This window comes from Ochotona curzoniae, unplaced genomic scaffold (genome assembly GCF_017591425.1).
Source record: "Ochotona curzoniae isolate NIBS_2020 unplaced genomic scaffold, NIBS_Ocur_1.0 contig_66, whole genome shotgun sequence".
Classification (NCBI taxonomy): domain Eukaryota; kingdom Metazoa; phylum Chordata; class Mammalia; order Lagomorpha; family Ochotonidae; genus Ochotona; species Ochotona curzoniae.
The window spans coordinates 25760524-25782196 of NW_024466512.1; the positions used below are offsets into that span (position 1 = coordinate 25760524).

General features: G+C 41.7%; 1 protein-coding gene across 3 annotated transcripts; it reads right to left on the reverse strand.

The window, feature by feature from the left end:
- Window positions 1-480: 480 nt before the first annotated feature.
- CCNJ (cyclin J) lies at window positions 481-14274 on the reverse strand. 3 transcript variants are annotated; one of them, XM_040992405.1, is made up of 6 exons: window positions 14129-14274; window positions 13431-13540; window positions 11940-12150; window positions 4218-4517; window positions 3971-4130; window positions 481-3383 (listed from the first exon to the last, which is right to left on the reverse strand). In XM_040992405.1, exons 2-6 carry the CDS (start codon window positions 13497-13499, stop codon window positions 2981-2983), a joined length of 1143 nt encoding a protein of 380 aa, XP_040848339.1. In that variant the 5' UTR covers window positions 13500-13540; window positions 14129-14274; the 3' UTR covers window positions 481-2980. The 3 variants fall into 3 exon arrangements, with proteins under 3 accessions (XP_040848339.1, XP_040848341.1, XP_040848340.1); XM_040992407.1 differs by lacking the exon at window positions 14129-14274 and having other exon boundaries at window positions 3971-4094; window positions 13431-13782; XM_040992406.1 differs by lacking the exon at window positions 14129-14274 and having other exon boundaries at window positions 3971-4097; window positions 13431-13782.
- Window positions 14275-21673: the final 7399 nt, after the last annotated feature.

A 21673-nucleotide genomic window follows, 5' to 3' on the forward strand; every position in this document is an offset into this window, starting at 1 on the left:
GGGACAAAACATTCCGCCCAGCTGAAGCTCTTCCCTCCCAGATTCCAAAAAAAAAAAAAAAAAAAAAAAAACCAAAAAAACCCAATTCCATCTGCTAAATTGAAGTATGTAGCAGAGTATCTTTATACTTCCGTGATTTAGTCATTATCACTTACTATTGACCCTGTTCCTTCCCATAGTCTTGATCATTTTGTGTCCCTTCTATCTTAGAAATCAGACTTCTGATTTCCTGAGGCCCGCTTTGCTGCTTACTAAATTAGGTCCCACAGTTACACTCATTTTATGCTTGGAAGGCATCAGTTGTGTCTGGTATACTTTTGTGAACTTCAGTCTTCCATATGGACAGATGTTTCCCACCATTAACAGTCTACATCCAAATAGTTAGGAAATACATCCATGTTTCTGTGTCTGACTTAAAATGAATGAAGCTGCAAATTACAAATCTATATTGAAAACAAAAACACCAAAACCATTTTACTGAAAACTAATTTTATTTTAAAATTAAGTGCATAGCACTCATCTAATTCCATTTGTGTAGACCTTAGCACCATATGTACTATTTGAAATTCATGTATGCAATAACACAGGTAACATTTTGGTTTGCAGTCTGTACTTAAGTAGTGTTTATTTAATGGACTTTGGTAAAGCCCTTCATACATATAATCTCTTCACAGTACACTTAATGATGGTCCAGTAATCTCGAAACAAAAACAAAACAGCCCAATAAATTAAAAAAACTACACAACATCTCCCCCCACCCCCCAAAGCTAGCAGTTGTGAGCTGTATTTATACTGAAACTTAATGTTTTAAAAATAGTTTTGGTTGTCCAAACACTCCACCCCACTGCGGGTATGCAGCCAGAGTAATCAATTCTTTTATTCTACCCCCTCCCCAAAATATTAATCCAGTGTTCTTTAGTTTTTAAATATAAATTGGGAAATTGTTAATAAACTTTTTAAAAAGGCATATTCTATAACAAGAATGACATATAAACCAATCAATAAAAGCATTTGACAAGACATTAAATTACCACAGGCACTGGTTGTTGTTTCAAGATAGGATCACTATCCTAGTATCTTACATTCATAATATTATTGAGGTAGTTAAAACACTGAAAATCCGGACTCCAGGTTACTGGGTTCTGAATGTGAATGTTACAGATATATTCTCCTTTGAGCCCATTTTTCATAAATAATTCAAGTTTTCTTAATGTAAGAACTACCAAAATCCAATTAGCAGCCCTCCTTTAAAGAGTAAAAGTGATGATTCTTTCAGAAAACAATTTCCATGCCTGAAAACTGCCATGAGTGTCTTACCTGAGTGGTTTTTTTCTTAAATTTTATCTACCAGTACATCGAACATCATGCCTCATATACTCTAAGTTATTTTGTTTTACAAAAGATTACTCAAAGAATTCACGCTGGCAGAAGCCACTCACCCACATCCACCCACTGGAGCCATGTGTGTCAGTCCATCAATACAGTAAGCCCCTTTCCTACCTAACCAAGACTTACTGAGACTCCTGCTGCATACCCACATCTTAAATGCATCTTGTGGCAGTCACTCCCTGCCATGCAAATTCCCTTCTAATCAAGTGCTATCTTTAACAAACACACCTTACTAATGTTTAAACCAGAAAGCTTCCCTCCACCAAATCTCTCATCCCAGATAAGAGCTCAGTGTATACAGTTTACCAGCCATTACAATGATCTTCTTTTACAGTTTATTCCCCAGATGCTTTACAGGAAAATTGTAAAGCATTGCTGTTCTCACTCATTACTGGTACAGTGAGACGTCCCAGGGCAACTGTGGGATAATCCAGTGAGAGCAGCTACTAAGATTTAGTAATCAGTACCCCTGCCTACTCAGAATGAGTAGGTGGATTCAAAGGCTGTATTCAAAGGAACCTGTATTTCACATAAAAAGTGCTGCTGTGGCACACCTGAGAACTACCTTGGCCACACTGCACTTTGATATGAACCTATGCTGCTTTATTCTAGTACTGGTTAGGCCTTTTACAGTTAGGCATTGCCTTGCAAAACATTTGCTTTCGAATGATATCAAATCTGAGTGAAAGTCATTAATTGCACCTAGAAACGCAAAACCAATGTCTGTATTATCAATTGTAGAAAATGCCACTTCATCCATTCTGTGCCACAATATTATGTTCTCATTTGAAAATACATCTTAATAGTAATCTATTATAAAGGTAGTTCATTCATACTGTAACATTTCCAAAGCATGTTGCATTACAGTTAAGTGTTTGCAAGTAGTACAAATTCCCTGAGTTAAATGTGTTTTAAGATTTGAGGTTGATTGCTTAGGGGAAAAAAAAAATCCAAAAAATTATGACCATGATCTTAAGAGATATATTCCACTCTTAATTTTAGCACATAGGATGTTATAAAGAATCATCTAATTTTTTTTTTTCTTTTACCGCACAGGTTGACACAGCATAACAATTCATGAGTTTAAACTTAGTCAAAAATTCATCTGTAGGTCAAAATCAAAACTCAAAATTATAGAATAATAAAAAAGATCTTTTCAAAAATTAATACTGTAACTTTCCTTCATAAAAGGCTGTTTGGCAAGTCCACAGATAAACATCAGTCTTCGACATATAAACCAACATTAGGCCCAGAGCCTGCCACAGGTCAAAAATCTCAAAACAACAAATTAGAATCTGACCAAATTTTCTGTTGAATGTTTTTGAAACATCTGGACCATCAGCCAGGGCTTGACCGTTTCTGTCACTCAGGGACTTGTTGTAACAGGATTTGACACACTGTTAAACTGTGGCAGGATTTGCTCCATCCTCCCAGGATTCAGTGTGCACTGAGAGGGATATTCATTGGTGCTGGTACCTGAAGAGTTCTGGTGTCACTGGGATCCCTTGGCTTGTGAACAGAGGTTTACAAAAAACTTCCCCTAGAGCTTCAAGTCACAAAACAGTCTGGGTCAGTTCCTAACTGCATATAATCACCTCTCAAAGCATGGCGTAATACAAGGGTAATGTTCATTTATCTGGTAACTCCGATTGTAAGATACAGTCAGACAAGGCTTAACTTCTACTGGTATTGCCAGTGACATCCCAACACCAGTCTGCACATGTCCAAGGCCTTGAACACTAGTTTGGAAGCCAGCAGGACACGTCTGTAACGTGTAAGATGAAGTATGTGTTGTAGACACAATCTGCTGACAGCTTGGTTGTTCTGATACAGGATGGCGATATTGCAGTGAGGTCTGTTGGAGATACTGGGGTTGCTGAAAGTGACCTGGCCGTGTAGTCTGGGAGGCTGTCTGGAACACACTTAGCTGTGCTGACTGAGGTCCTGCCTGTCCTCTCTGTTTGTTCGCTTCTTTCACATCATTATCATGAGCACTGAAATATGAAGAGAAAGTATTGAAATGTTATTTGTGAAGAATTTCCAAGAAAATCCCACCCTAACTCATCAATATCTGATTCTGTAAATTACCAGCACTACTTAGGTAGCAGTCAGACACCATAACCCCAGCAAGAGTAAGACCTCACCTGGAACCCTCTAAGAATATTTCCTGTGGGTGAACTTTTTGATAGCTTTGAGGGCTCTTTCTGTCTTGGGGCGGGGGGCGGAATGTAAGTGTGGCTTTGATAACATCCTGGCAGCTGTTAAAATCAAAGATATGGAAATGGGGGACAAAAACTGCCCGCATTAATCTGAATTATGGAGTTACAAGAGCAGTTCCTTTCCTTAGCAGGCACCTAGCATCACAGTAGCAATGATAACTTCTAGCTAACTAACAACCCCAAGAAGCATCCATCCCACCGAGTACTGCCTGTTGCAGGGGATGTTCCTGGCAGCAAGAAGCAGCCAGGAGCAAATACCCTAAGAACTCTGTGCCTCTGAGAGGGCATTTTTAAGGTACCGTATACATGAAGAAACAAACATCTAAATGAGAAATGAAAAACACCATATTAGAAAGGCTTACATCAATAGCCGCTCAATACACTGCACTAAGAAATCCCAAGAGTAGGCAGTGAGACGATGTAGTCTTGTAGGCCATGTTGGAGAAAGACGAAGTATAATCCTTGAAGAAGCCACACAGGCAGCAGCTACTAAAGAAGGTGCATAATTTAGAAAGGCATAATCTGTGGAGACACCAAAAATGAACCTAAGCAACAGAATATACAAGTCATAGGTGCACAAGTCACTTACTGGCATTCACAGCATCTCACCTTGCAAAGACACTTCTAGGAAGTAATCCGCATATTTGGCCATGTAAAGTTTAGTTTTTTCTAAGCAAATCATTGGCCAGCCATCATGAAGATCTGTTTCATGTACTGCTTCAGAAAGGTAATACTCGATGAAATGAGCAGCTGTTGGAAGGCAGAGGTTCCACTGAAAGGTTTCTAAGAGTAATAGTTCCATATGTAGCAAGTTTTGTTTTGTTAACACTAGATTCATGTTTGTCATACAACCCAGGCTGTTGAGCTGTTCCAGCTTAGGCACACTATCTTCTTTTTCTTCAAATTTACCTTGTAAGAAAAGTGGACAAGGGAGAAACAGACAAGTAGTCATTATAGAATGAACCAATTAAATGAGATATGCAGTCTTCTAGCATTTTGATCTAAAGATCTTCTATTCCCAACCTCATGCAGATACAGTTGTGCCAGAACTCGTCACGGTTCTCATACTGATGTTTTTTTTTTCTCAGTGCCTCTGTATTCCACTCCCCCCCCCCCCCAATAAATAGGCTTGGAGCATATAAACACTTAGCATTTCTAATTAATGAGGCAGAGAGAAAGATCCATTGGTTCACGTTTCAAATGCCCACCATAGCTAATGCTGCTTCAGGCCAAAACTTATAACTAGAAACTCAATCTGGGTGTCCCAGGAGGGAGACAGGGAACCTACTTGAGCACTGCCTCCCAGGCTGTGTATCAGCAAGAAGCCATAAGGGAGAACAGAATCAAGACTTAAACCTAGCCACCCCAACAGGGGATGTGGGTATCCCAAGCAATGGCTAAATGTTCAGCCCAGAACACCTGGACATCTGGTATGTGTCTTACTGTATGACAGAAATATGCCATGGTGGGGGGCGGGGAGTGATGAACTTCAAATCTCACTAGCTTAATGTTTTCAGGAGATTTCTTTTAGCAGGGGAGTGGGGGAAGAAAAATTTTGGAGAAGGCCAGTTTAAAGAATTTAATGTCATATGTATATCTGGGCTAAAATGTAGTTCTGTGCTTTTAAGTGTCATGTGGCATATTTTCAGTACAATGCCAATTTCAGAAACAGACTGTGAGGTAAAAATGGAGTGACTATCTAATGCAAATGTTATCATTTCACAAAAAATTCTGTTCCTCCTTTTTTTTTTTTAAAGATTTATTTTTATTATTTTTTATTGGAAAGGCGGATATACAGAGAGGAGAGACAGAGAGGAAGATCTTCCGTCCGATGATTCACTCCCCAAGTGAGCGCAACGGGCCGATACTATGCCGATCCGAAGCCAGGAGCCTCTTCCGGGTCTCCCACACGGGTGCAGGGTCCCAAAGCCTTGGGCCGTCCTCGACTGCTTTCCGGGGCCACAGGCAGGGAGCTGGAAGGGAAGCGGGGCTGCCGGGATTAGAACCGGCGCCCATATGGGATCCCGGGCGTGCAAGGCGAGGACTTAACCACTTGCACCACCGCGCCGGGCCCTGTTCCTCCTTTTTTGAATTTAAAGTAAAAATCTAGTTAAGACTGTTAACAAAAAAGAAGGAAAGAAAAAAGGGGGATACTTAATGCAACATTATTGTGATTTTCCAAATGTCAGTAATAGAAGCAGAGTTGTTTTCAAGTTTTCTTTGGGTTTTTGTTGAGTGGTGGTCCACAGAAGGGAAATTACAGGTAAAGCCTTCTAATTCCTAGTATTATGTCCCATTTTACATTAAGATTCAATTCAATCCTATTATAATTATAAATTTCACACAAAATATGTTTACATTCCTAGTTGTTCAAAATTATTGTTAGACTATTACTAAAGAAACACAAGGCTTCTTTTTTGGGAGGGATGAGTTGGTGCCACATGTTAAAGCTGCTGTAACCCACGGGAGCAGCCAGGATCACTGAGCCTAGATGATCAGTGTAGGAATGGCAGGGTTTGAGCCAGTAGGAGCTTGACCACGTTAACCTGCCCTGGGGCTGAGAGACAGTGTCTTTGATGCCAAGAGATTCTGCACTCATGTCCTAAGAAGAAACTAAGCCTAAAGAAGCAGAAAGCAGCTCTTCTTCTCAGAGAGATTTTAAACTTCAGATCTCAACCATGTGGTAAATTTGGCTACAGACAGGAGCTGACACACAATTATATGTAATTCAGACTTTCAAAAATCTAGATAATCTTTCATAATTCACATCACATAACGGTGAACTTAATACATTTTGTCAAAGCAAAAATGCATTACAGTGGTCTACTGTAACACAGTAATGTAGCACCACTGTTGAATAAAGTATAGGAGATGAATCTACTGTTCCTGGTATAATTAAGTGAAATTCTTTGTAAAAATGACTTGGAAATTTAGTTTAATCCCGCTGGATGAATCATCAGTATTTTCAGAGCACCCTGCCATTTGTATAGGAGCAGTAATACTGGCAGTATACTTCAAAGGGGTATTATAAAAATTAATGAGTTTGCTTGTATCATGCTTGACATTCTTTTGAAGAAATTAATATAACAGAACCCAAAGATTAAGAATGTTTCCTATTCTCTCCTTGAAAATTTCAACAATGAAAATAAAGCTATATAGGATAAATTTCACAGTTCAGGTGGCAAGGGTGGCAAATGAAGCTCTTAAAACAAAGAAAATTGAGTGAAATGAAAAAATGGAAACCAAAAGGAATATTTATGGTCAAATTTCCAAATCTCCTTCTAGACCAAAGTACTGACCCAAGCTATAACAGAACTACCAAAATTGACTTCAGTATTGTTATATATCTATGAGACTTTATATATAAGATATATATATAAGGATTTGGCTATTACAAATGTCTAAGACTTTGCACCTTATTTGCAAAGTTAGAAACCTCATGCTGCACAAATAACTATACTTGCGATTTTAACTCAAGTTCTACGTTTTTTGGAATTCTTAATTATGTATAAGGAAATCAATACTTAAGACACATGAATACGAAAGGATTTCAAACAGTATGATAATGTCAATGAGTACCTGCATACTCAGCTATCTTGTTCTTGTGCTGCATGCTATGTGTGTGTATTTTCAACCTACTTATCCACAACACCATGCACAGACCACAAAGATCAGTCCTTCAGTGGAAAGGAAATACCAGGAAGCATGTGATTATATTGATAAAGGCTCCAAACAGGAAATAAGGGCACAGGAAATTTATATCTCCTTCCCAGAAAATAGAATTAGGGGCCACAGAAAACAATGCACTAGGCTTATAGTATGTTCCCCTATCAGCCATGGAAATTATGGTAAATGTGTGCTAGAAAAGGTTTCTGTTCTGAGGGAAGCATTGATCAGATATCAGTGTGAGTTCTGCCAATCCATATTCTGTTCTACTGTTATTAAGTGGGGAAGTCATCATCCTTAACAGACACCAAGAATCCTTATAAATCTCCAAGGAGTGATTCATACAAAAATTAAACTAAGCTCATCAAAAACTGACGTACATATCAAGCCAACTGTGAGACACAATTGTTCAACTATTAGGGGAAAAAGTAAAAAGGTTTGCTAACCCAGTATGATGAGCTTCATTTTCAAGAATGCTTCCATACTCTTCATAAATTTAATGCTAGTCACAGCAGCCAACAGAAACCAGGGTATACATGTGAAAGAGTTGGAACACAACAGTTTCCCAGGACAAATCAGAATCCATTTTAGAATAGCCTAGAAGCCTGAGGGACAATAGGAGAGAGAGAGGGAGGGAGGGAAGGAGAGGGGAAAAGAAAGAAAAAGCACAAACTCTCTTCTATCTGCTGGTTTACTTCCCAATGGCTGTAAGAGCTGGGGCTGGGCCAAGCTGAAGCCAGGAACTGGGAACTCATCTAAGTTTTCCATATGGATGGCAGGAGCCCAGGTACTTGGTTCATGTTCCATTGTTTTCCCAGGTGCAGTAGCAGGGCACTGCATCAGGAGTGGAGCAGTTTGACTAGAACCAGTGCTCACTTGGGATGCCAGCATCACAAGCAGTAGCTTAACCTGTGTGCCACAACATTGGCCCCTCTGATGTGTTTTTGAAGACTTTGCCCCACTTAATCCTCACAACTTTTTAAGTGCTTATATTTCTATTGAGGCTCGAGGGTTAAGTTTATTCTGTTAAAAATATAAATACAGGAAATTCATTACTATAGTCATTATTCTGAAATAGCACATGCCACTCTAATCAGAGATCTTCTGTAGGCCTTTTCTTACTGTCTTTAAATGTACAAAACTCAACGACTGGATAAAAAACATTACATGGAACTTACAAACTTTTTTATCTTCGGCCAAAGTTCCTGCAGTCCCCTTGCCTCTTCCAAAACTGGAAACCATCAGGCATCCAGTTCTCATCTGTAGCCTGTCTTTTCCCTTTATGTAACTGGACACCTATACCAGAGCAGTTTACGTCTGAGAAGTATTACCTGAGTAACACTTATGACAGCTATGTTCACAAGGTAATTGGAGAGCTGCCATTTGGTATCCAAATGTAGAGTATAAGAATGTCAGCAACACTAGAATTGATTCTAGAGATTAAAACAGCACACACTGAAAGCAGGCTAGCAATTGATAAGCACCCTGTGCTCCTTCTTTGAGTTAGAGATGGAGTGGAGAGACTGCTGCCAAGATCCCTGACCTCAAACTTGTTTGCTGCCGACCTGACTCAGCTGAGACTGTGGAGGCTATCTCACACACGTGCTCACTCCAGTGGAAGAGACAGAAGGCAGAAGCAATTCTCAGGGAGAAAGGGTTAGTGGGTAACAAAGGGAGGTGGCAGCTAGCCCCCTCAGTACTAGATGATAAAGTTTATATTTAAACCACAGCAAACACAGATTCTAAAATCTGGAAAGTGTACCAAAAATTACCACATATTACAAGTTAAACCACTTAATCTGTACAGATTAAACTACTTAAAATAAACTGAGCATGACCATAAATAAATGGAAATATACACATCTGAGCCAGAACAATTGAAAACTATTCCAGTTAATCTGAGATGACACACAAATCAAATAGTCTTTTTCAAAACTGTGAAAACTGTAGGAACTTGGCACCACATGGCAGACAACTCTCAATAAACATTGATGGTAACTGATGAATATCTGGTTAAGTAGCCCTGTTTCATTTAGGAGGTAGTGGTAAGTAAACGTTGGTCATAAATCTTAGTCAATCTATGAAATGACTATTCATTATTCATTACTTTACAGTTCCTAGAGGCACCTCCCCCTTGGTTCATATGCCACTGTTAAGAGCTGTAGGCATTGTGCAGGCAGAACCTAGCACTGACAGTAACAGCTGTAGCAGGTAAGGATCTTCCACTAACGATACCGAGTTTCTGAAATAACCTAATTTATGTGTCTAATTGCTCATGTCACTCTCTAAATTGGACCTATAATTAGCTAACATTCCTTAGAAGAAAAAAAGCCATTTCATTTATGGAGTCTCACACATCTCGCCTGTCAAGAATGGGTTCTTTCAATCTTACACAAATATTAAAGCCTAAAGCACTTAAAAGCTAATGATCTCACCCACAATACTGCATATATGATTATTACTTGTAAGCATGAAACTTTAAAGATTTTGCCAATGTGCAGGCAATGGGTTTGGATCTTAGCAATTAACTATTTTATTTGGATTTCCTGCCCCTACCCCACCCAAAGCCAGACTGCGGGTAAGGTAAATAAAACACAGCCACATTGATGGCTTCCCACTGTCTGTTTTAAGTTAGAAGCTGCTTAATGTTGCATTTAGAACCTTTCATCTGGACCTAACCATCTTTCCATTCACATCATCCAACCTCTATCCCAAGGAAATGTAGGTATTCAAGAATCAGGTGGTAGTGTAATAATTCAGCTCAAGGTACACAGAAATAGGGGTTGGATGAGGTAGTTTACATGTAGTCTGGTTCTACAGGTGATCTGAAATGACTTATAAAAAAAGATTCAGGGAGACAAAGTAAGTAGATGTCATGGATCAAAGGAAGACTAAAAGAAACAGAATCCAAAGAAAACTAATACCAGAAATGATATGACTACATTCAGTTTTAGGCTTATTTGCGAACAAAACACAAAAGTTTTCTAGATGGGGATATGAGGAAAATGTCACTTAGATAACATCCTTATTGGATTCCTAAATCCTCCCCAGGTGGTTAATAGGTAAAGGTTAGGGCCCAGTGGCGTGGCCTAGTGGCTAAAGTCCTCGCCTTCAATGTGCCAGGATCCCATATGGGCGCCAGTTCTAATCCCAGCAGCTCCACTTCCCATCCAGCTCCCTGCCTGTGGCCTGGGAAAGCAGTGAAGGACGGCCCAAAGCTTTGGGACCCTGCACCCGTGTGGGATACTTGGAAGAGGTTCCTGGCTCCTGGCTTCAGACCCGCATAGCATCGGCCGTAGCGCTCACTTGGGGAGTGAATCATCGGACAGAAGATCTTCCTCTCTGTCTCTCCTCCTCTCTGTATATCTGACTTTCCAATAAATAAATAAATCTTCAAAAAAAAAAAAAGGTAAAGGTTAATATGCCTGTATGCTACTTTAAAATAGGGCTAAATTTCTATCATAATGCTGTAGATAACATGAAAACTAAATTTATTGACTCAACTTCAGTACTAATCTTTTCACATTACTGAAAGAAGAAATACTCAATTTTTGGGCCTGTCGCGGTGACCTAGCAGCTGAAGTCCTTGCCTTGCACACTCCAGGATCCCATATGGGCTCTGGTTCTAATTCCAGCAGCTCCACTTCCCATCCAGCTGCCTGCCTGTGGCTTGGGAAAGCAGTCGAAGACGGCCCAAAGCCTTGGGATCCTGTACCCACGTGGGAGACCTGGAAGAGATCCTGACTCTGGCTTCGGATGGCTCAGCTCCAGCTGGTCACTTGGGGAGTAAGCCATCGGATGGAACTTCTTCTGTCCTCTCTGTTTATCTGAATTTACAATGAAAATAAATAAATCTTAAAAAGTCCAGTGGTATATTCTGCTTGGGTGACAAATCTGGCTGTGTCAGGGTCTCTATCTTGAAAGCCCTCTAACAGTCCGTCATTGCATAAGCAGGTGTTCATAAATCTGCAGCACTTTCACACAAACTGTTTATTAAACTAACTCATCATAATCATCTGTGGGACTTGTAACAAAAATTAAAAGATTTCTTGGGCCCTATTATGTAGATTCTAACTGAACAAGTCTGTGTTGACCAGGGCATTTTTATCAGAATCGTTCAGATGTGGGGCTTAGGAACAGGTTTCTAAGACTCCATAGTCACTTTCTCATCTTTAATATCTGGTTAAGAATTAACGTGCTGGGGCTGGCACTATGGCATAGTGGGTAAAGCTCTTGTTTGTAGTGCTGGGGTGTAATAGGGCTCCAGTTCAAGCCCTCCCTGCTCCTCTTCCAATCCAGTTCCCTGCTTATGGCCTGGGAAAGCAGTAAAAGATGGCCCAGATGCTTGGTCTCTGCATCCACTTGGGAGACCCAGCAGCAGTACATAGCTCCTAACTTTGGTCCAGCCCTGGCCTAACAGCCATCTAGGTGGTGAACCAGTGAATGGAAGATCTCTTTTTGCCCAACCCAACTCCCTGTAAAACTGCTTTTCACATAAACAAAACTTAAAAAAAGTATTGTGCCAAGGAGCACTTTCAACATAACCTTACAAATAGTAAACTAGAATGAATGAAATTTGGTGGTACATCACAGAGCTCTACATAAATTTGCACTAATATATAACTAATGCGAAACTCCAGCCATGTCAATCATGTTCATACTTACTTGCCAGAAGCAGACAGGAAAGAGCCACTAGATGCAGCTGCTGAATGGAGATGTCATAGCGATCCATAAACAGGTCCAGCAGATAGACGGCAAGGTGTCGAGCAGAAGGGCAGAGTGTGAAGCGATTGCTTACAATGGCAATCAAGTCAGCAAAATACCGCCTGAGACTCAGCTGAGGCGACTGGCCTTTGTAAGAGGGCAATTTCAGCTCCTAAATCAAGGGGAACAATGTTTAGTCTGACATCTGCAGACATATCCTCAAAATGCAAAGATTTAACACTGATTTCCCAACACAGGTTGAGATCCCAAACCCAAAACCCCAAATCTAAAACTTTTTGGCTCATTGGTGCTAGCTAGATTTTGGAGCATTTTGGATTTTGCTGTTAGGGTTGCTCCATGGGGAAAGTCTATGCAAATCATCTAGCATCCTAAAAACTCTGAAATCTGAGACTTTTGGTCCTAGGCATTTCAGCATGTGGGGGGATGCAGGAGATGAGCCAACGGGACTTTCGTGTAACAAAAATATTGTATTCTCAGGGGGCTGAAATTTAGTCGGGGTGTCCAAGAAACTGAATACCGGAAATGAACAGCAGTTAGAAATCTGAAGTCAAAAAGGGTACAGTTGTGGCAAGTCACATTTCCTAATCTACTTAATCTTATCAGAATCTGAAGCTACAAGTTTCTTATCAACCCAGGATCTTAACCCTCTTTATAGGTCAGCTGCTTTGCTTCTTTCTCAATTTTCTGCACTTAACGAATGGTTCTCTCTTTCCAAGGTCAAAGTGAGTTAAGCTAGAGTTGATTTTGGATCTGGTCTTCCTTGTCATCAAAAAAAAAAAAAAGAGCTCTCCCATTAACCTGTCTTGTACCGCACAGGATAAAATAGTTCCTGCAAGAATAACAACACACAGCCTTTGATTCTAGGAGCGCAGAGCAGTGAACTCCTGCTGCCTTAGGGCTTTCAGAATAGAAGTAACCTCTTGAGGGTAACAGAACAGTTATCACTTGGTTCTCACTCTTCAGAGCTCATATCCAGTGCTAACTTAAAAAAAAAAATTTCATCGTCACCCCCAGAGTGTATGCTGTTACTACTATTCCTGTTCGGAAATTGAGAAAAAGAAAGTAACCTGTGCAAACTCTCACGGCCAGTTCATAGAGGCCGGGGAACCTGGTTATGTTCAAACACGACTTAGCCTGTAGCTGCATACAACGGCAACATTGAGTGTATACAGCTCTTCAAACACAAGATCCAACCCACCTCCTGTCTGGAATCAAGAACATCACCTTCCTTCTCGCAACCACCACACCCCACCCCCATCCTCATTTCAGTTGCAGGTTCTTCTGATACATCCCTGGGAGAGAGCCCAGAAGTTAATTAGCCTTGAGCAAAAACGAAAACTCGTCCTGTCGGATCTGGAAAAGTAATGACTAAGAACCCGTTCGGTTCTTTCCAGGAAGCCAAGACTCACGATAAACTGGCGGTGGGTTTACCTTGTACCGAAGCGCTTGGTGAATATCCGCAGCCAGCTGTCCTCGCCACCACTGCCCCTCCAGCTCCATGGGACCCGGCGACGCGCCCGGCCAGACGCGATTAGTTCGGTCTGGAAGACACAGCCCAGACGCGGTCACTGCCAGCTCCTTCCCCTGCGACCCCGGGTGCGCCCTCCCCGAGGGGTGGACCTCAGGCCACCCGGGGTGCTCGTCCGTCTTCCTCGGGCTCGTCTGAAACCCTGCCCGATCCAAACCAACTCCCCAACGCCTCGCCCGGGAAGAGCTGGTTTCTGCCGGGGAAGCGGCCCACCAGGAGCCGGACAGAATGAGGTCAATCACGGTCCTACTCTACCCATGTGCCGACCTAGGTGCAAGTTCGCGAAAAGCGGGAGGGAAAGGCCTGGCGTCGGGCTCCAGGAGTTCTGGGTTCGAACTCTCCCGCCGACCCTGAGGAGCGGTGAGACTTGACACCAAGCCTCGGCCCCGCCTGAGGGGAAGCGCTTCCCACAGAGGAGCCCGAAGGCCGCCGACCGCGGGATTCTCGCAGTGGACAGGCCGGCGCTCACTCCTCCCCGGGAGCACGCCCAGCCCGCAGAGGCGAACAAAAGACCGGGCCGGCCGGGCTCCACGCCTCGCCCCGGAGGGATCGGTGCCCCGCGCCCAGCCAGGCCTGCCCGGCTCCACTGCAGCTCCCTTACCCGGAACCGCGGCCTTCACAGCCCCAGCCCCGCCAGCGTGCGGGGGACGCCGGCCCCGCTCATGCTGCGGACAGTCGGCCGCGAAGCGCCGGCCTCAGCTCGGGCCCACCGCCGGGGAGACCGCTTCGCCCATTGTTAAAGGACCGGCAGGCGGCTCCGCGTACAAAGCCAGCGCCAGGGCACATGCAGCCCTGCGCTGCCAATCTCGTCTCGCGATACAGCGGGGTCGCCCCGAGTCGTCCAATCGGCGGCCTGCCGGGCCCAGGTGCAACGCCCGGCGGCGGCGGCTGCTCGGACCAGGGCAAACCCCGACGGCGTCCTGGGCGGTGGGAACCCCGCCACCAGCTAACTGGGAACCGGCCTGCGGGCGGACTGTCTGGAAGGGGGCGCCGGGGAAATTACAGCGTTGATCACTAGGTGGCCAATCCGGTCAGGTCGCTCACCTGTTGAGAACCTACAGTGGCTCCTCGGTGCCTGCTGAGGAAAGCCTCACCGTGCTGTTTAGAGAAGCCCTTCCCGGCGAGGGTTCAGTCCATCTCGTCTTGCACCTCCACGGATGGATCATCGGGCCTCCCAGATGGGATTTAGCTGTTTCTCCAACCTCAAATGTGCGTTCTCGGTGAAACCCATCTCTCCTAGAAACCTAGTTTATCTCTTCCCTTCCCTTTCCTTTGCTGTAGAGATCCCCAAGAGCTTTGAATCAACGGAATCTAGACTATCTTTAGTAACTTGGTCATATTCATCGTGCATAAAATTAGCCACTTGTGGTCGTAAAACCGGAAACTGCCAAACTGCAAACACTCCAACATCAATTAATGCGGTGTGCCGGAGCCGAAATGCGACTCACAGAATCTAACCAATTAAAATGTGTTTGAATGTGCTTAGTCTGTGATACCCACTTAGTGATGCCCACTTACTTCTGAGCCTGCAGATCAATTTGCAAAAATAAACCGTGGGCCCACTTTTGAGTCTTTTGTCGAAAAAAAGCAAAATAGTAAAGTACTATACCAGCGTGATGTTACATGAATACATGAATCCTTTTTGTTTTTTTCAATCACATTGGCATCTTCATACATTTGGAAAGTAGCAGCAGGCATGTATGGATGTGAGCATGCTTCATGCTCCGGAGTGCAGCTACAGCAACCAAGGGCAAGGAAAGGGAAACACGGAAACAGGATCTGACCAAGCCCACAGTTGCCCAGGGAAAGGCTGCCCTGGCCTAGTTCAGTGGCAGAAATCCCCTAGGGAGGATGGATACAGGAAGCTACACGCTCCATGTCATTTGTCATTAATGATGTTTAAATAGTACATACCTCCTCGGGTTCCAATTCATGATGCCTAAGCAACTTTATGACAATCTTTTGGCTTCCAAATGATATAAATGTCCAGTGCCCATTTAAGAACGTTTATGACAAAATGGGCTGAAAGACTATAATAATCACTGTAATGAGTAGTTTGTCAGGGTATCAGCTTTAAAGATGCTGTTCAGAAATCTTTATTCTTTTCTACATTTGCCTCATGATAAAAAGACTTTAATATGTACTTCTTTTATACATTGCATACATATCTGTATGTATATGTAAATAATATTTCCCCAGTGTGTCTTAGATCATAAATCTCTGAAAAGCAAAATTCAGGTTTATTATGATTCCTTTATTTCTTCAGAGAAAGTTGGACACAGTTAACATGCAGGTTGATCTGATCGGAAATGCTTCAGACCAAGGTGATTTGGATTTTTTCAGATACTGGAATAAGAGTGCTTGCATACACATAGTTATCTTAGATATTGAACCAGAATCTAAACACAAAATTCACCTATGTTTAATATATATCCTTTTTTTTAATTATTTTTCTCAAAAAGAGTCATGAGTCCTAAAACTTAAAAGAGGCAGAATGTATTCCGTATGTTGTTATAAACACACAAGAAAAGAGACAATGTGGGGAGGAGGTGGAAGAGAAGGGAGGGGAATGGAAGGCTAAGAAGATAAGTAGTAGTGTATCATATATATTTTTTTAAGATTTATTTATTTTTATTGCAAAGTCAAATATATAGAAGAGGAGAAACAGAAAGACTTTCCGTCCGATGATTCATTCCCCAAGCAGCTGCAACAGCCGGAGCTGGGCCGAGCCAAAGCCAGGAGCCAGGAGCCTATTCCAGGTTTCCCATGCGGATGCAGAGTCCCAAGGCTTTCGGCTGTCCTCAACTGTTTTCCCAGGCCACAAGCAGGAAGCCAGATGGAAAGCAGGGCCACTGGAATTAGAACTGTCACCCCTATGAGATCCTAGCGTATACAAGGTGAGGACTTTAGCCACTGAGCTACTGTGCCAGGCCCAGTATCATATATATTTTAAATATATAGCCCAAAGGCAAATTCATACCACATTTTTAGTGTGCTTGCATTTTATTTTTTGTTTGAAAGAGTGACACACACACAAACACACACACACACACACACACGCACACACACACAAATACACATGAATCTTGCATTTGCTGATTCACTCTCCAAATGACCACAACAGCTGGGACTGGGCCAGGCCAAAACAATGAGCCTGGAAATCAATCGTGGTCCCCCCACGTAAGTGACAGGGATCCAAGTGTTTGAGCCATCATCTGTTGCCTCCCAGGGGTGCATGAATAGGAAATTGGATCAGAAGTGGAAGCAGATTCTAGTACAGATACTATGATGCGACTATCTCTAGCAGCAGCAGCTTAGCTACCATGTCAGGACACTTATCCCTACATTTTGACTGTGATCTGTTGTGAGAGCAAGTGTGGAATGTACCACTTTTGACACAGTATTGACATTTACATTTTCAGATCTGGGATTTTCAGATTGGGAGTACTCAGTTTCTAAATAAAGTCTCTGTTCTTATTTATGTTCTATGAGGAGAGAAAATCAATAAATGAACAACAACCCAAAAAATGTCAATGAGTGACAAGTGTTGTGAAGAAAAATTTAAAAAGAGAAAGGCCTTGGGATCCTGCACCCACATGGGAGAGCTTGGCTCTTGGCTTCAGATTGGCTCAAGATGTTGCAGCCATCTGGAGAGAGAACCAGTGGATAGAAGATCTCTCTCTCCTTTTCCCTGTAAATTTACCTTTCCAATAAAAATAAATAAGTCTTTTGAAAAGAGAAAGGGCCCAATATGATGGCTCAGTGACTAAATCCTTGCCTTGCATGTGCCCGGACACTATTTGGTTTTTCAGCTGCTCCACTTCCCATCCAGCTCCTTGCTTGTGGCCTGGAAAGGCAGTAAAGGATGGCTCAAAACCTTGAGACCTTTCACCGGCATGGGAGACCTAGAAGAAACTCCTGGCTTTGGACTTGCTCAGCCCTGGCTGTTGCAGCTACTTGTGAAAGCAACTCTAAAATCTTTTTTTTAAAAAAAGATTTATTTTTATTGGAAAGGCGGATATACAGAGGAGAAACAGAGAGGAAGATCTTCCATCTAATGGTTCACTCCCCAAGTGGTGGCAATGGCTGGAGCTGAGTCAATCTGAAGCCAGGAGCCTCTTCTGGGTCTCCCATGCAGGTGCAGGGTCCCAAGGCTTTGGGCTGTCCTCAACTGCTTTCCCAGGCCACAATCAGGGAGCTGGATGGGAAGCAGGGCCACTAGGTTTAGAACTGGTTGCCATATAGGATCCAGGCATGTTCAAGGTGAGGACTTTAGTCACTGAGCTATCACACTGGGCCCAAGCAACTCTAAAATCTTGAAAGACTACATATAGAGCTATCTGAAGATATTAAATAAGGCATATTCTTTCTCCAGAATACCTTGGTTTGGACACAATCAGCCTTAAATCCATAAATTGACACCAGGGTAAATACAGAGAGCAAAGGAATGTCCCTTTTATAAGGAGGAACTTCCAGCCTCTCTCTCTTCTGCCTCCCTTTTCCCCCTTCATCTCTGCACCCCTCCTCCCCTTTCTCTTTCACTCCCTCTCCTCTCCTCTTTCTCCTTCCAGCTCCAGGCACTTCCGCAGCTCAGCAGTGGTGGGAGTTTCCCCACAGAGCGGAGCTGCCTATCTCATTAGAGCAGCTTTTTATCTCACTGTTTCTCGCACTGCTTCACTCAGGATGAGTATGCTGAGAGGGATACCTTACCCCGGCTTTATGGAAAACTACTACTGGGGAGATTATGAAGAGAAGGAGGAGCTTTAGAAAGGATCTTACAAAGTTTATGAACAACAGAACTGAGCTCCAGCTGTGCATGTGTAAGTCCACTTTGAAAAGACTAGAAATAATGAGAACGGTTTAGACTGGCCACTAAGAAGCACATATGCAACAGATCTGAGTAACACTGAAAGGTTTTGAAAATGGAACTAAAATCAAAACCACAACTAGGAAAGGTTGATCAGAATGTGTACCCTCAACCTAAACAGATTAATCCAATGCTTAAAAACAAAACAAAACAAAAAAACCTCAGCAGTCTCTGATATTCAAATGGCTTAGGATATGATCGAAAGTTACTCAATATATGAAGAACAGGGACAAATCCCAAATCTCATGGGAAAAGACAGTCTACAATCAGTAGACCCCAACACTAAGATGACAAAGAATTATCTGACAACACTTTAAAACAATTACTAGAAGTACTTTTTGAAGAACAGCAAACTTTGTTGAATTTAAAGGCAGAATGTTTTCAAAGAAATAGGATACATAAAGATAACTTACTAGAAATTTTATAATTAAAAAATAGAAAAAACAAAAACCAAACAAATAAAAGAGCCCAAACATTCATTGGATGGATATAGTAGTAAAATGGAGATGTGTTGATCAGTGAAACTGAAAAAAGGATCAATAATACAGTTTGAACAAATATTGAAACAAATGAACAGAGACTTGGAGATTTAAAGGTTAACACTTAATGATGTAAGGTCTGTGTCATTTTAGTACCTGAAGGAAAGGGGAAACAGTATGGAATGGAAATATTGGCTGAAAAGACAAACTTACATATTCAAGAAGCTTAGACAATGTTAATGGGGATAAACCCAATGAAACCTAATTCACATACATCATAATAAAACTGCTAAAAACCACAGGAAGAGAAATATGCTTGAAAACAGAAGGGAAAAACCATTATTTACAAGGGAACAATGAAAGATTTAAATTGTTTCTCCTCAGACACGAAAGAGACCAGGGAATAGAACAAAACATTTCCTGTGCTAAGAAAAAACGCTGTCAATCCAGAACTTTATTCCCTGCAAAAATAACCCACACAAGAGAGGTTGATTCCTGCTAATGTACATTAGCAACAGAAGGTAGACAAGTGCTGGGTCCCTACTCACCTACATGGGAGATCCGGATGGAGTTCCAGGCTATTGCCCTACCACTGTGGTCGTTTGGGGGATGAACCAGCTGATGAAAGATCAATCCCTCTCTCCTCTCCTTCTTTCAAACAAATATATCTTAAAAACTGAGGCTTAACTACAGATGTTTATGGATGAAAGAAAACAAAGGGTAATTAAGATGCTGGTTGGGGAACTGGTTTTGTGATGTAGCTGGTAAAGCAATTGCTTGTGATGTCTACTCCCTGTATAGGTGATGGTTCCTGTCTCTGCTGCTCCACTTCCCATCCAGTTCCCTGCTTGTGGACTGGAAAAGCAGCAAAGGATGGCACAGAGCCTTGGGCGTCTATACCCATGTGGGAGACTCAGAAGAATCTTCTGGCTCCTGGCTTCAGATCGGCTCAGCTCTGGCCCTTGCGATCATTTGGGAAGTAAGCTGGCAAATGGAAAATTCTCTCTCTCCCCTCCATCTCTCTGTAATTCTTTCAAGTGAAATAAACAATTAAAAAAAATAAAAACAGTAGAGCTGAGACTCAAACAAAGCACTCCAATGTGGGATTGTCTTGTCACTTTGTTGACTGCTTCCTTTGCTGTGCAGAGCTTTCTGGTTTGATGAAATTCCAGAGTAAATACTCTGTTTTTAGGGTCTAATCCAAAAAACTCTTGCCCATTTCAGTGTCCTGAATCATTTACCTTGTGTTCCCTTTTAGGTGTTTCACAGTTTCAGATCTTACAATTAGCTCTTTTTAAAAATCTATTTTATGTTGATTTTTAAAAAAAGATTTATTTATTTTTATTGGAAAGTCAGAAATACAGAGAGGAGGACAGACAGAGAGGAAGATCCTCTTTCCAATGATTCACTCCCCAAGTGAGCGCAACGGCCGATACTATGCCGATCCGAAGCCAGGATCCAGGAACCTCTTCTGGGTATCCCACATGGGTGCAGGGTCCCAAGGCCCTGAGCTGTCCTCAACTACTTTCCCAGGCCACAGGCAGGGAGCTGGATGGGAAGTGGAGCTGCCGGGACTAGAACCGGCGCCCATATGGGATCCAGGCGTGTTCAAGGTGAGGACCTTAGCTGCTAGGCCATGCCGCCGGGCCCAATTTTATGTTGATTTTTTTGTATATGTTTAGAAACAGAGGTCTAGTTTCATTCTTTTAGAGATAGACATCTCATTTTTCTAGTACCGTTTATTGAAAATACTGTTGATTTTCCAATCATGTTCTTAGCAATTTTGTCAAGGATTTTAGTTGGCTGTAGATGTGTGGGTTTATTTCTAGCATCTCTACTTTTTCCCATTGGTTTACAAATCTTTTGTAACAATAGCATGCTGTTTTAATTACTGTAGCTTTGTATTTTGGAAGAGATCATACTAAAAGTGCAAATAATTTGGGAGGTAATACAGACATCTTTAATAATACTGATTCTTATAAATCATGAACATCAGATATCCATCCTTTTCTTTGAGTCCTTTTCCATGTCTCTCATCATTGATTTATAGCTATTATTGTAACTATCTTTCATCTCTGGTTACTTTATTTCTAGATATTTTATGTATTTATTTATAATTACTGAAAATGGGGTTGTTTATTTGCTTCTTGGGTAATTCACTATTGGTGTAACAATGATTCTTTTTTTTTAATGAATCAGAACTATGTTTATTGACATAAATCAAGAAAAATACAAGTAGCAAAATTATATTATGTTACCACTTAACATTGAAATGTTGTTTAGAGTTATGCACACAATGCTACTATTTTTGTATGTTGATTTAAAATTTTCCACTTTGTTGAATTACCTTATAGTTCCAACATAGTCCCCTGCCCTGAAATATTTTAAACAGAGGGAAAATTATGCTAAAAAAAACTTAGCATATTTGAAAAACCAGCAGGAAAACATCATGATAGATGTCTAGGTAGATATTCTCTCTACCTGAGTTTTTATGATATGTTGGATGGCTGAAACAAACATAACATCATCTTCTAGTGTTTTTCTGTGTGCATTTCAAAAGCTACAACATATACAACTATCCCATAATGGCAGAGCATAAAGGAATATGTAAGTGATATGATTTCTATAGTCCAGTTGAAGAGATACAAAGTATATTTTATATGGACTGTGAAAAGCATTTACACAAACCCTGGATAAACCTTTAAAATATATATATCAAGATATGAAGTCAACAGCACACAACAAAACGAAATGCCAAGATTAACCAATATATCAATCAACTAGACCTGAAGGAATTTCT

Bases quoted from the DNA above. Each gene is read 5' to 3' on its own strand.
- CCNJ (XM_040992405.1), bottom strand. From the start codon at position 13,499: ATGGAGCTGGAGGGGCAGTGGTGGCGAGGACAGCTGGCTGCGGATATT. The intron at 4,518-11,939 runs GTAAGTATGAAC...TTTTCTTACAAG, and splicing joins TTCCTGTCTGCTTCTGGCAA to GTAAATTTGAAGAAAAAGAA. The intron at 4,131-4,217 runs GTGAGATGCTGT...GTGTCTCCACAG, and splicing joins CCTAGAAGTGTCTTTGCAAG to ATTATGCCTTTCTAAATTAT.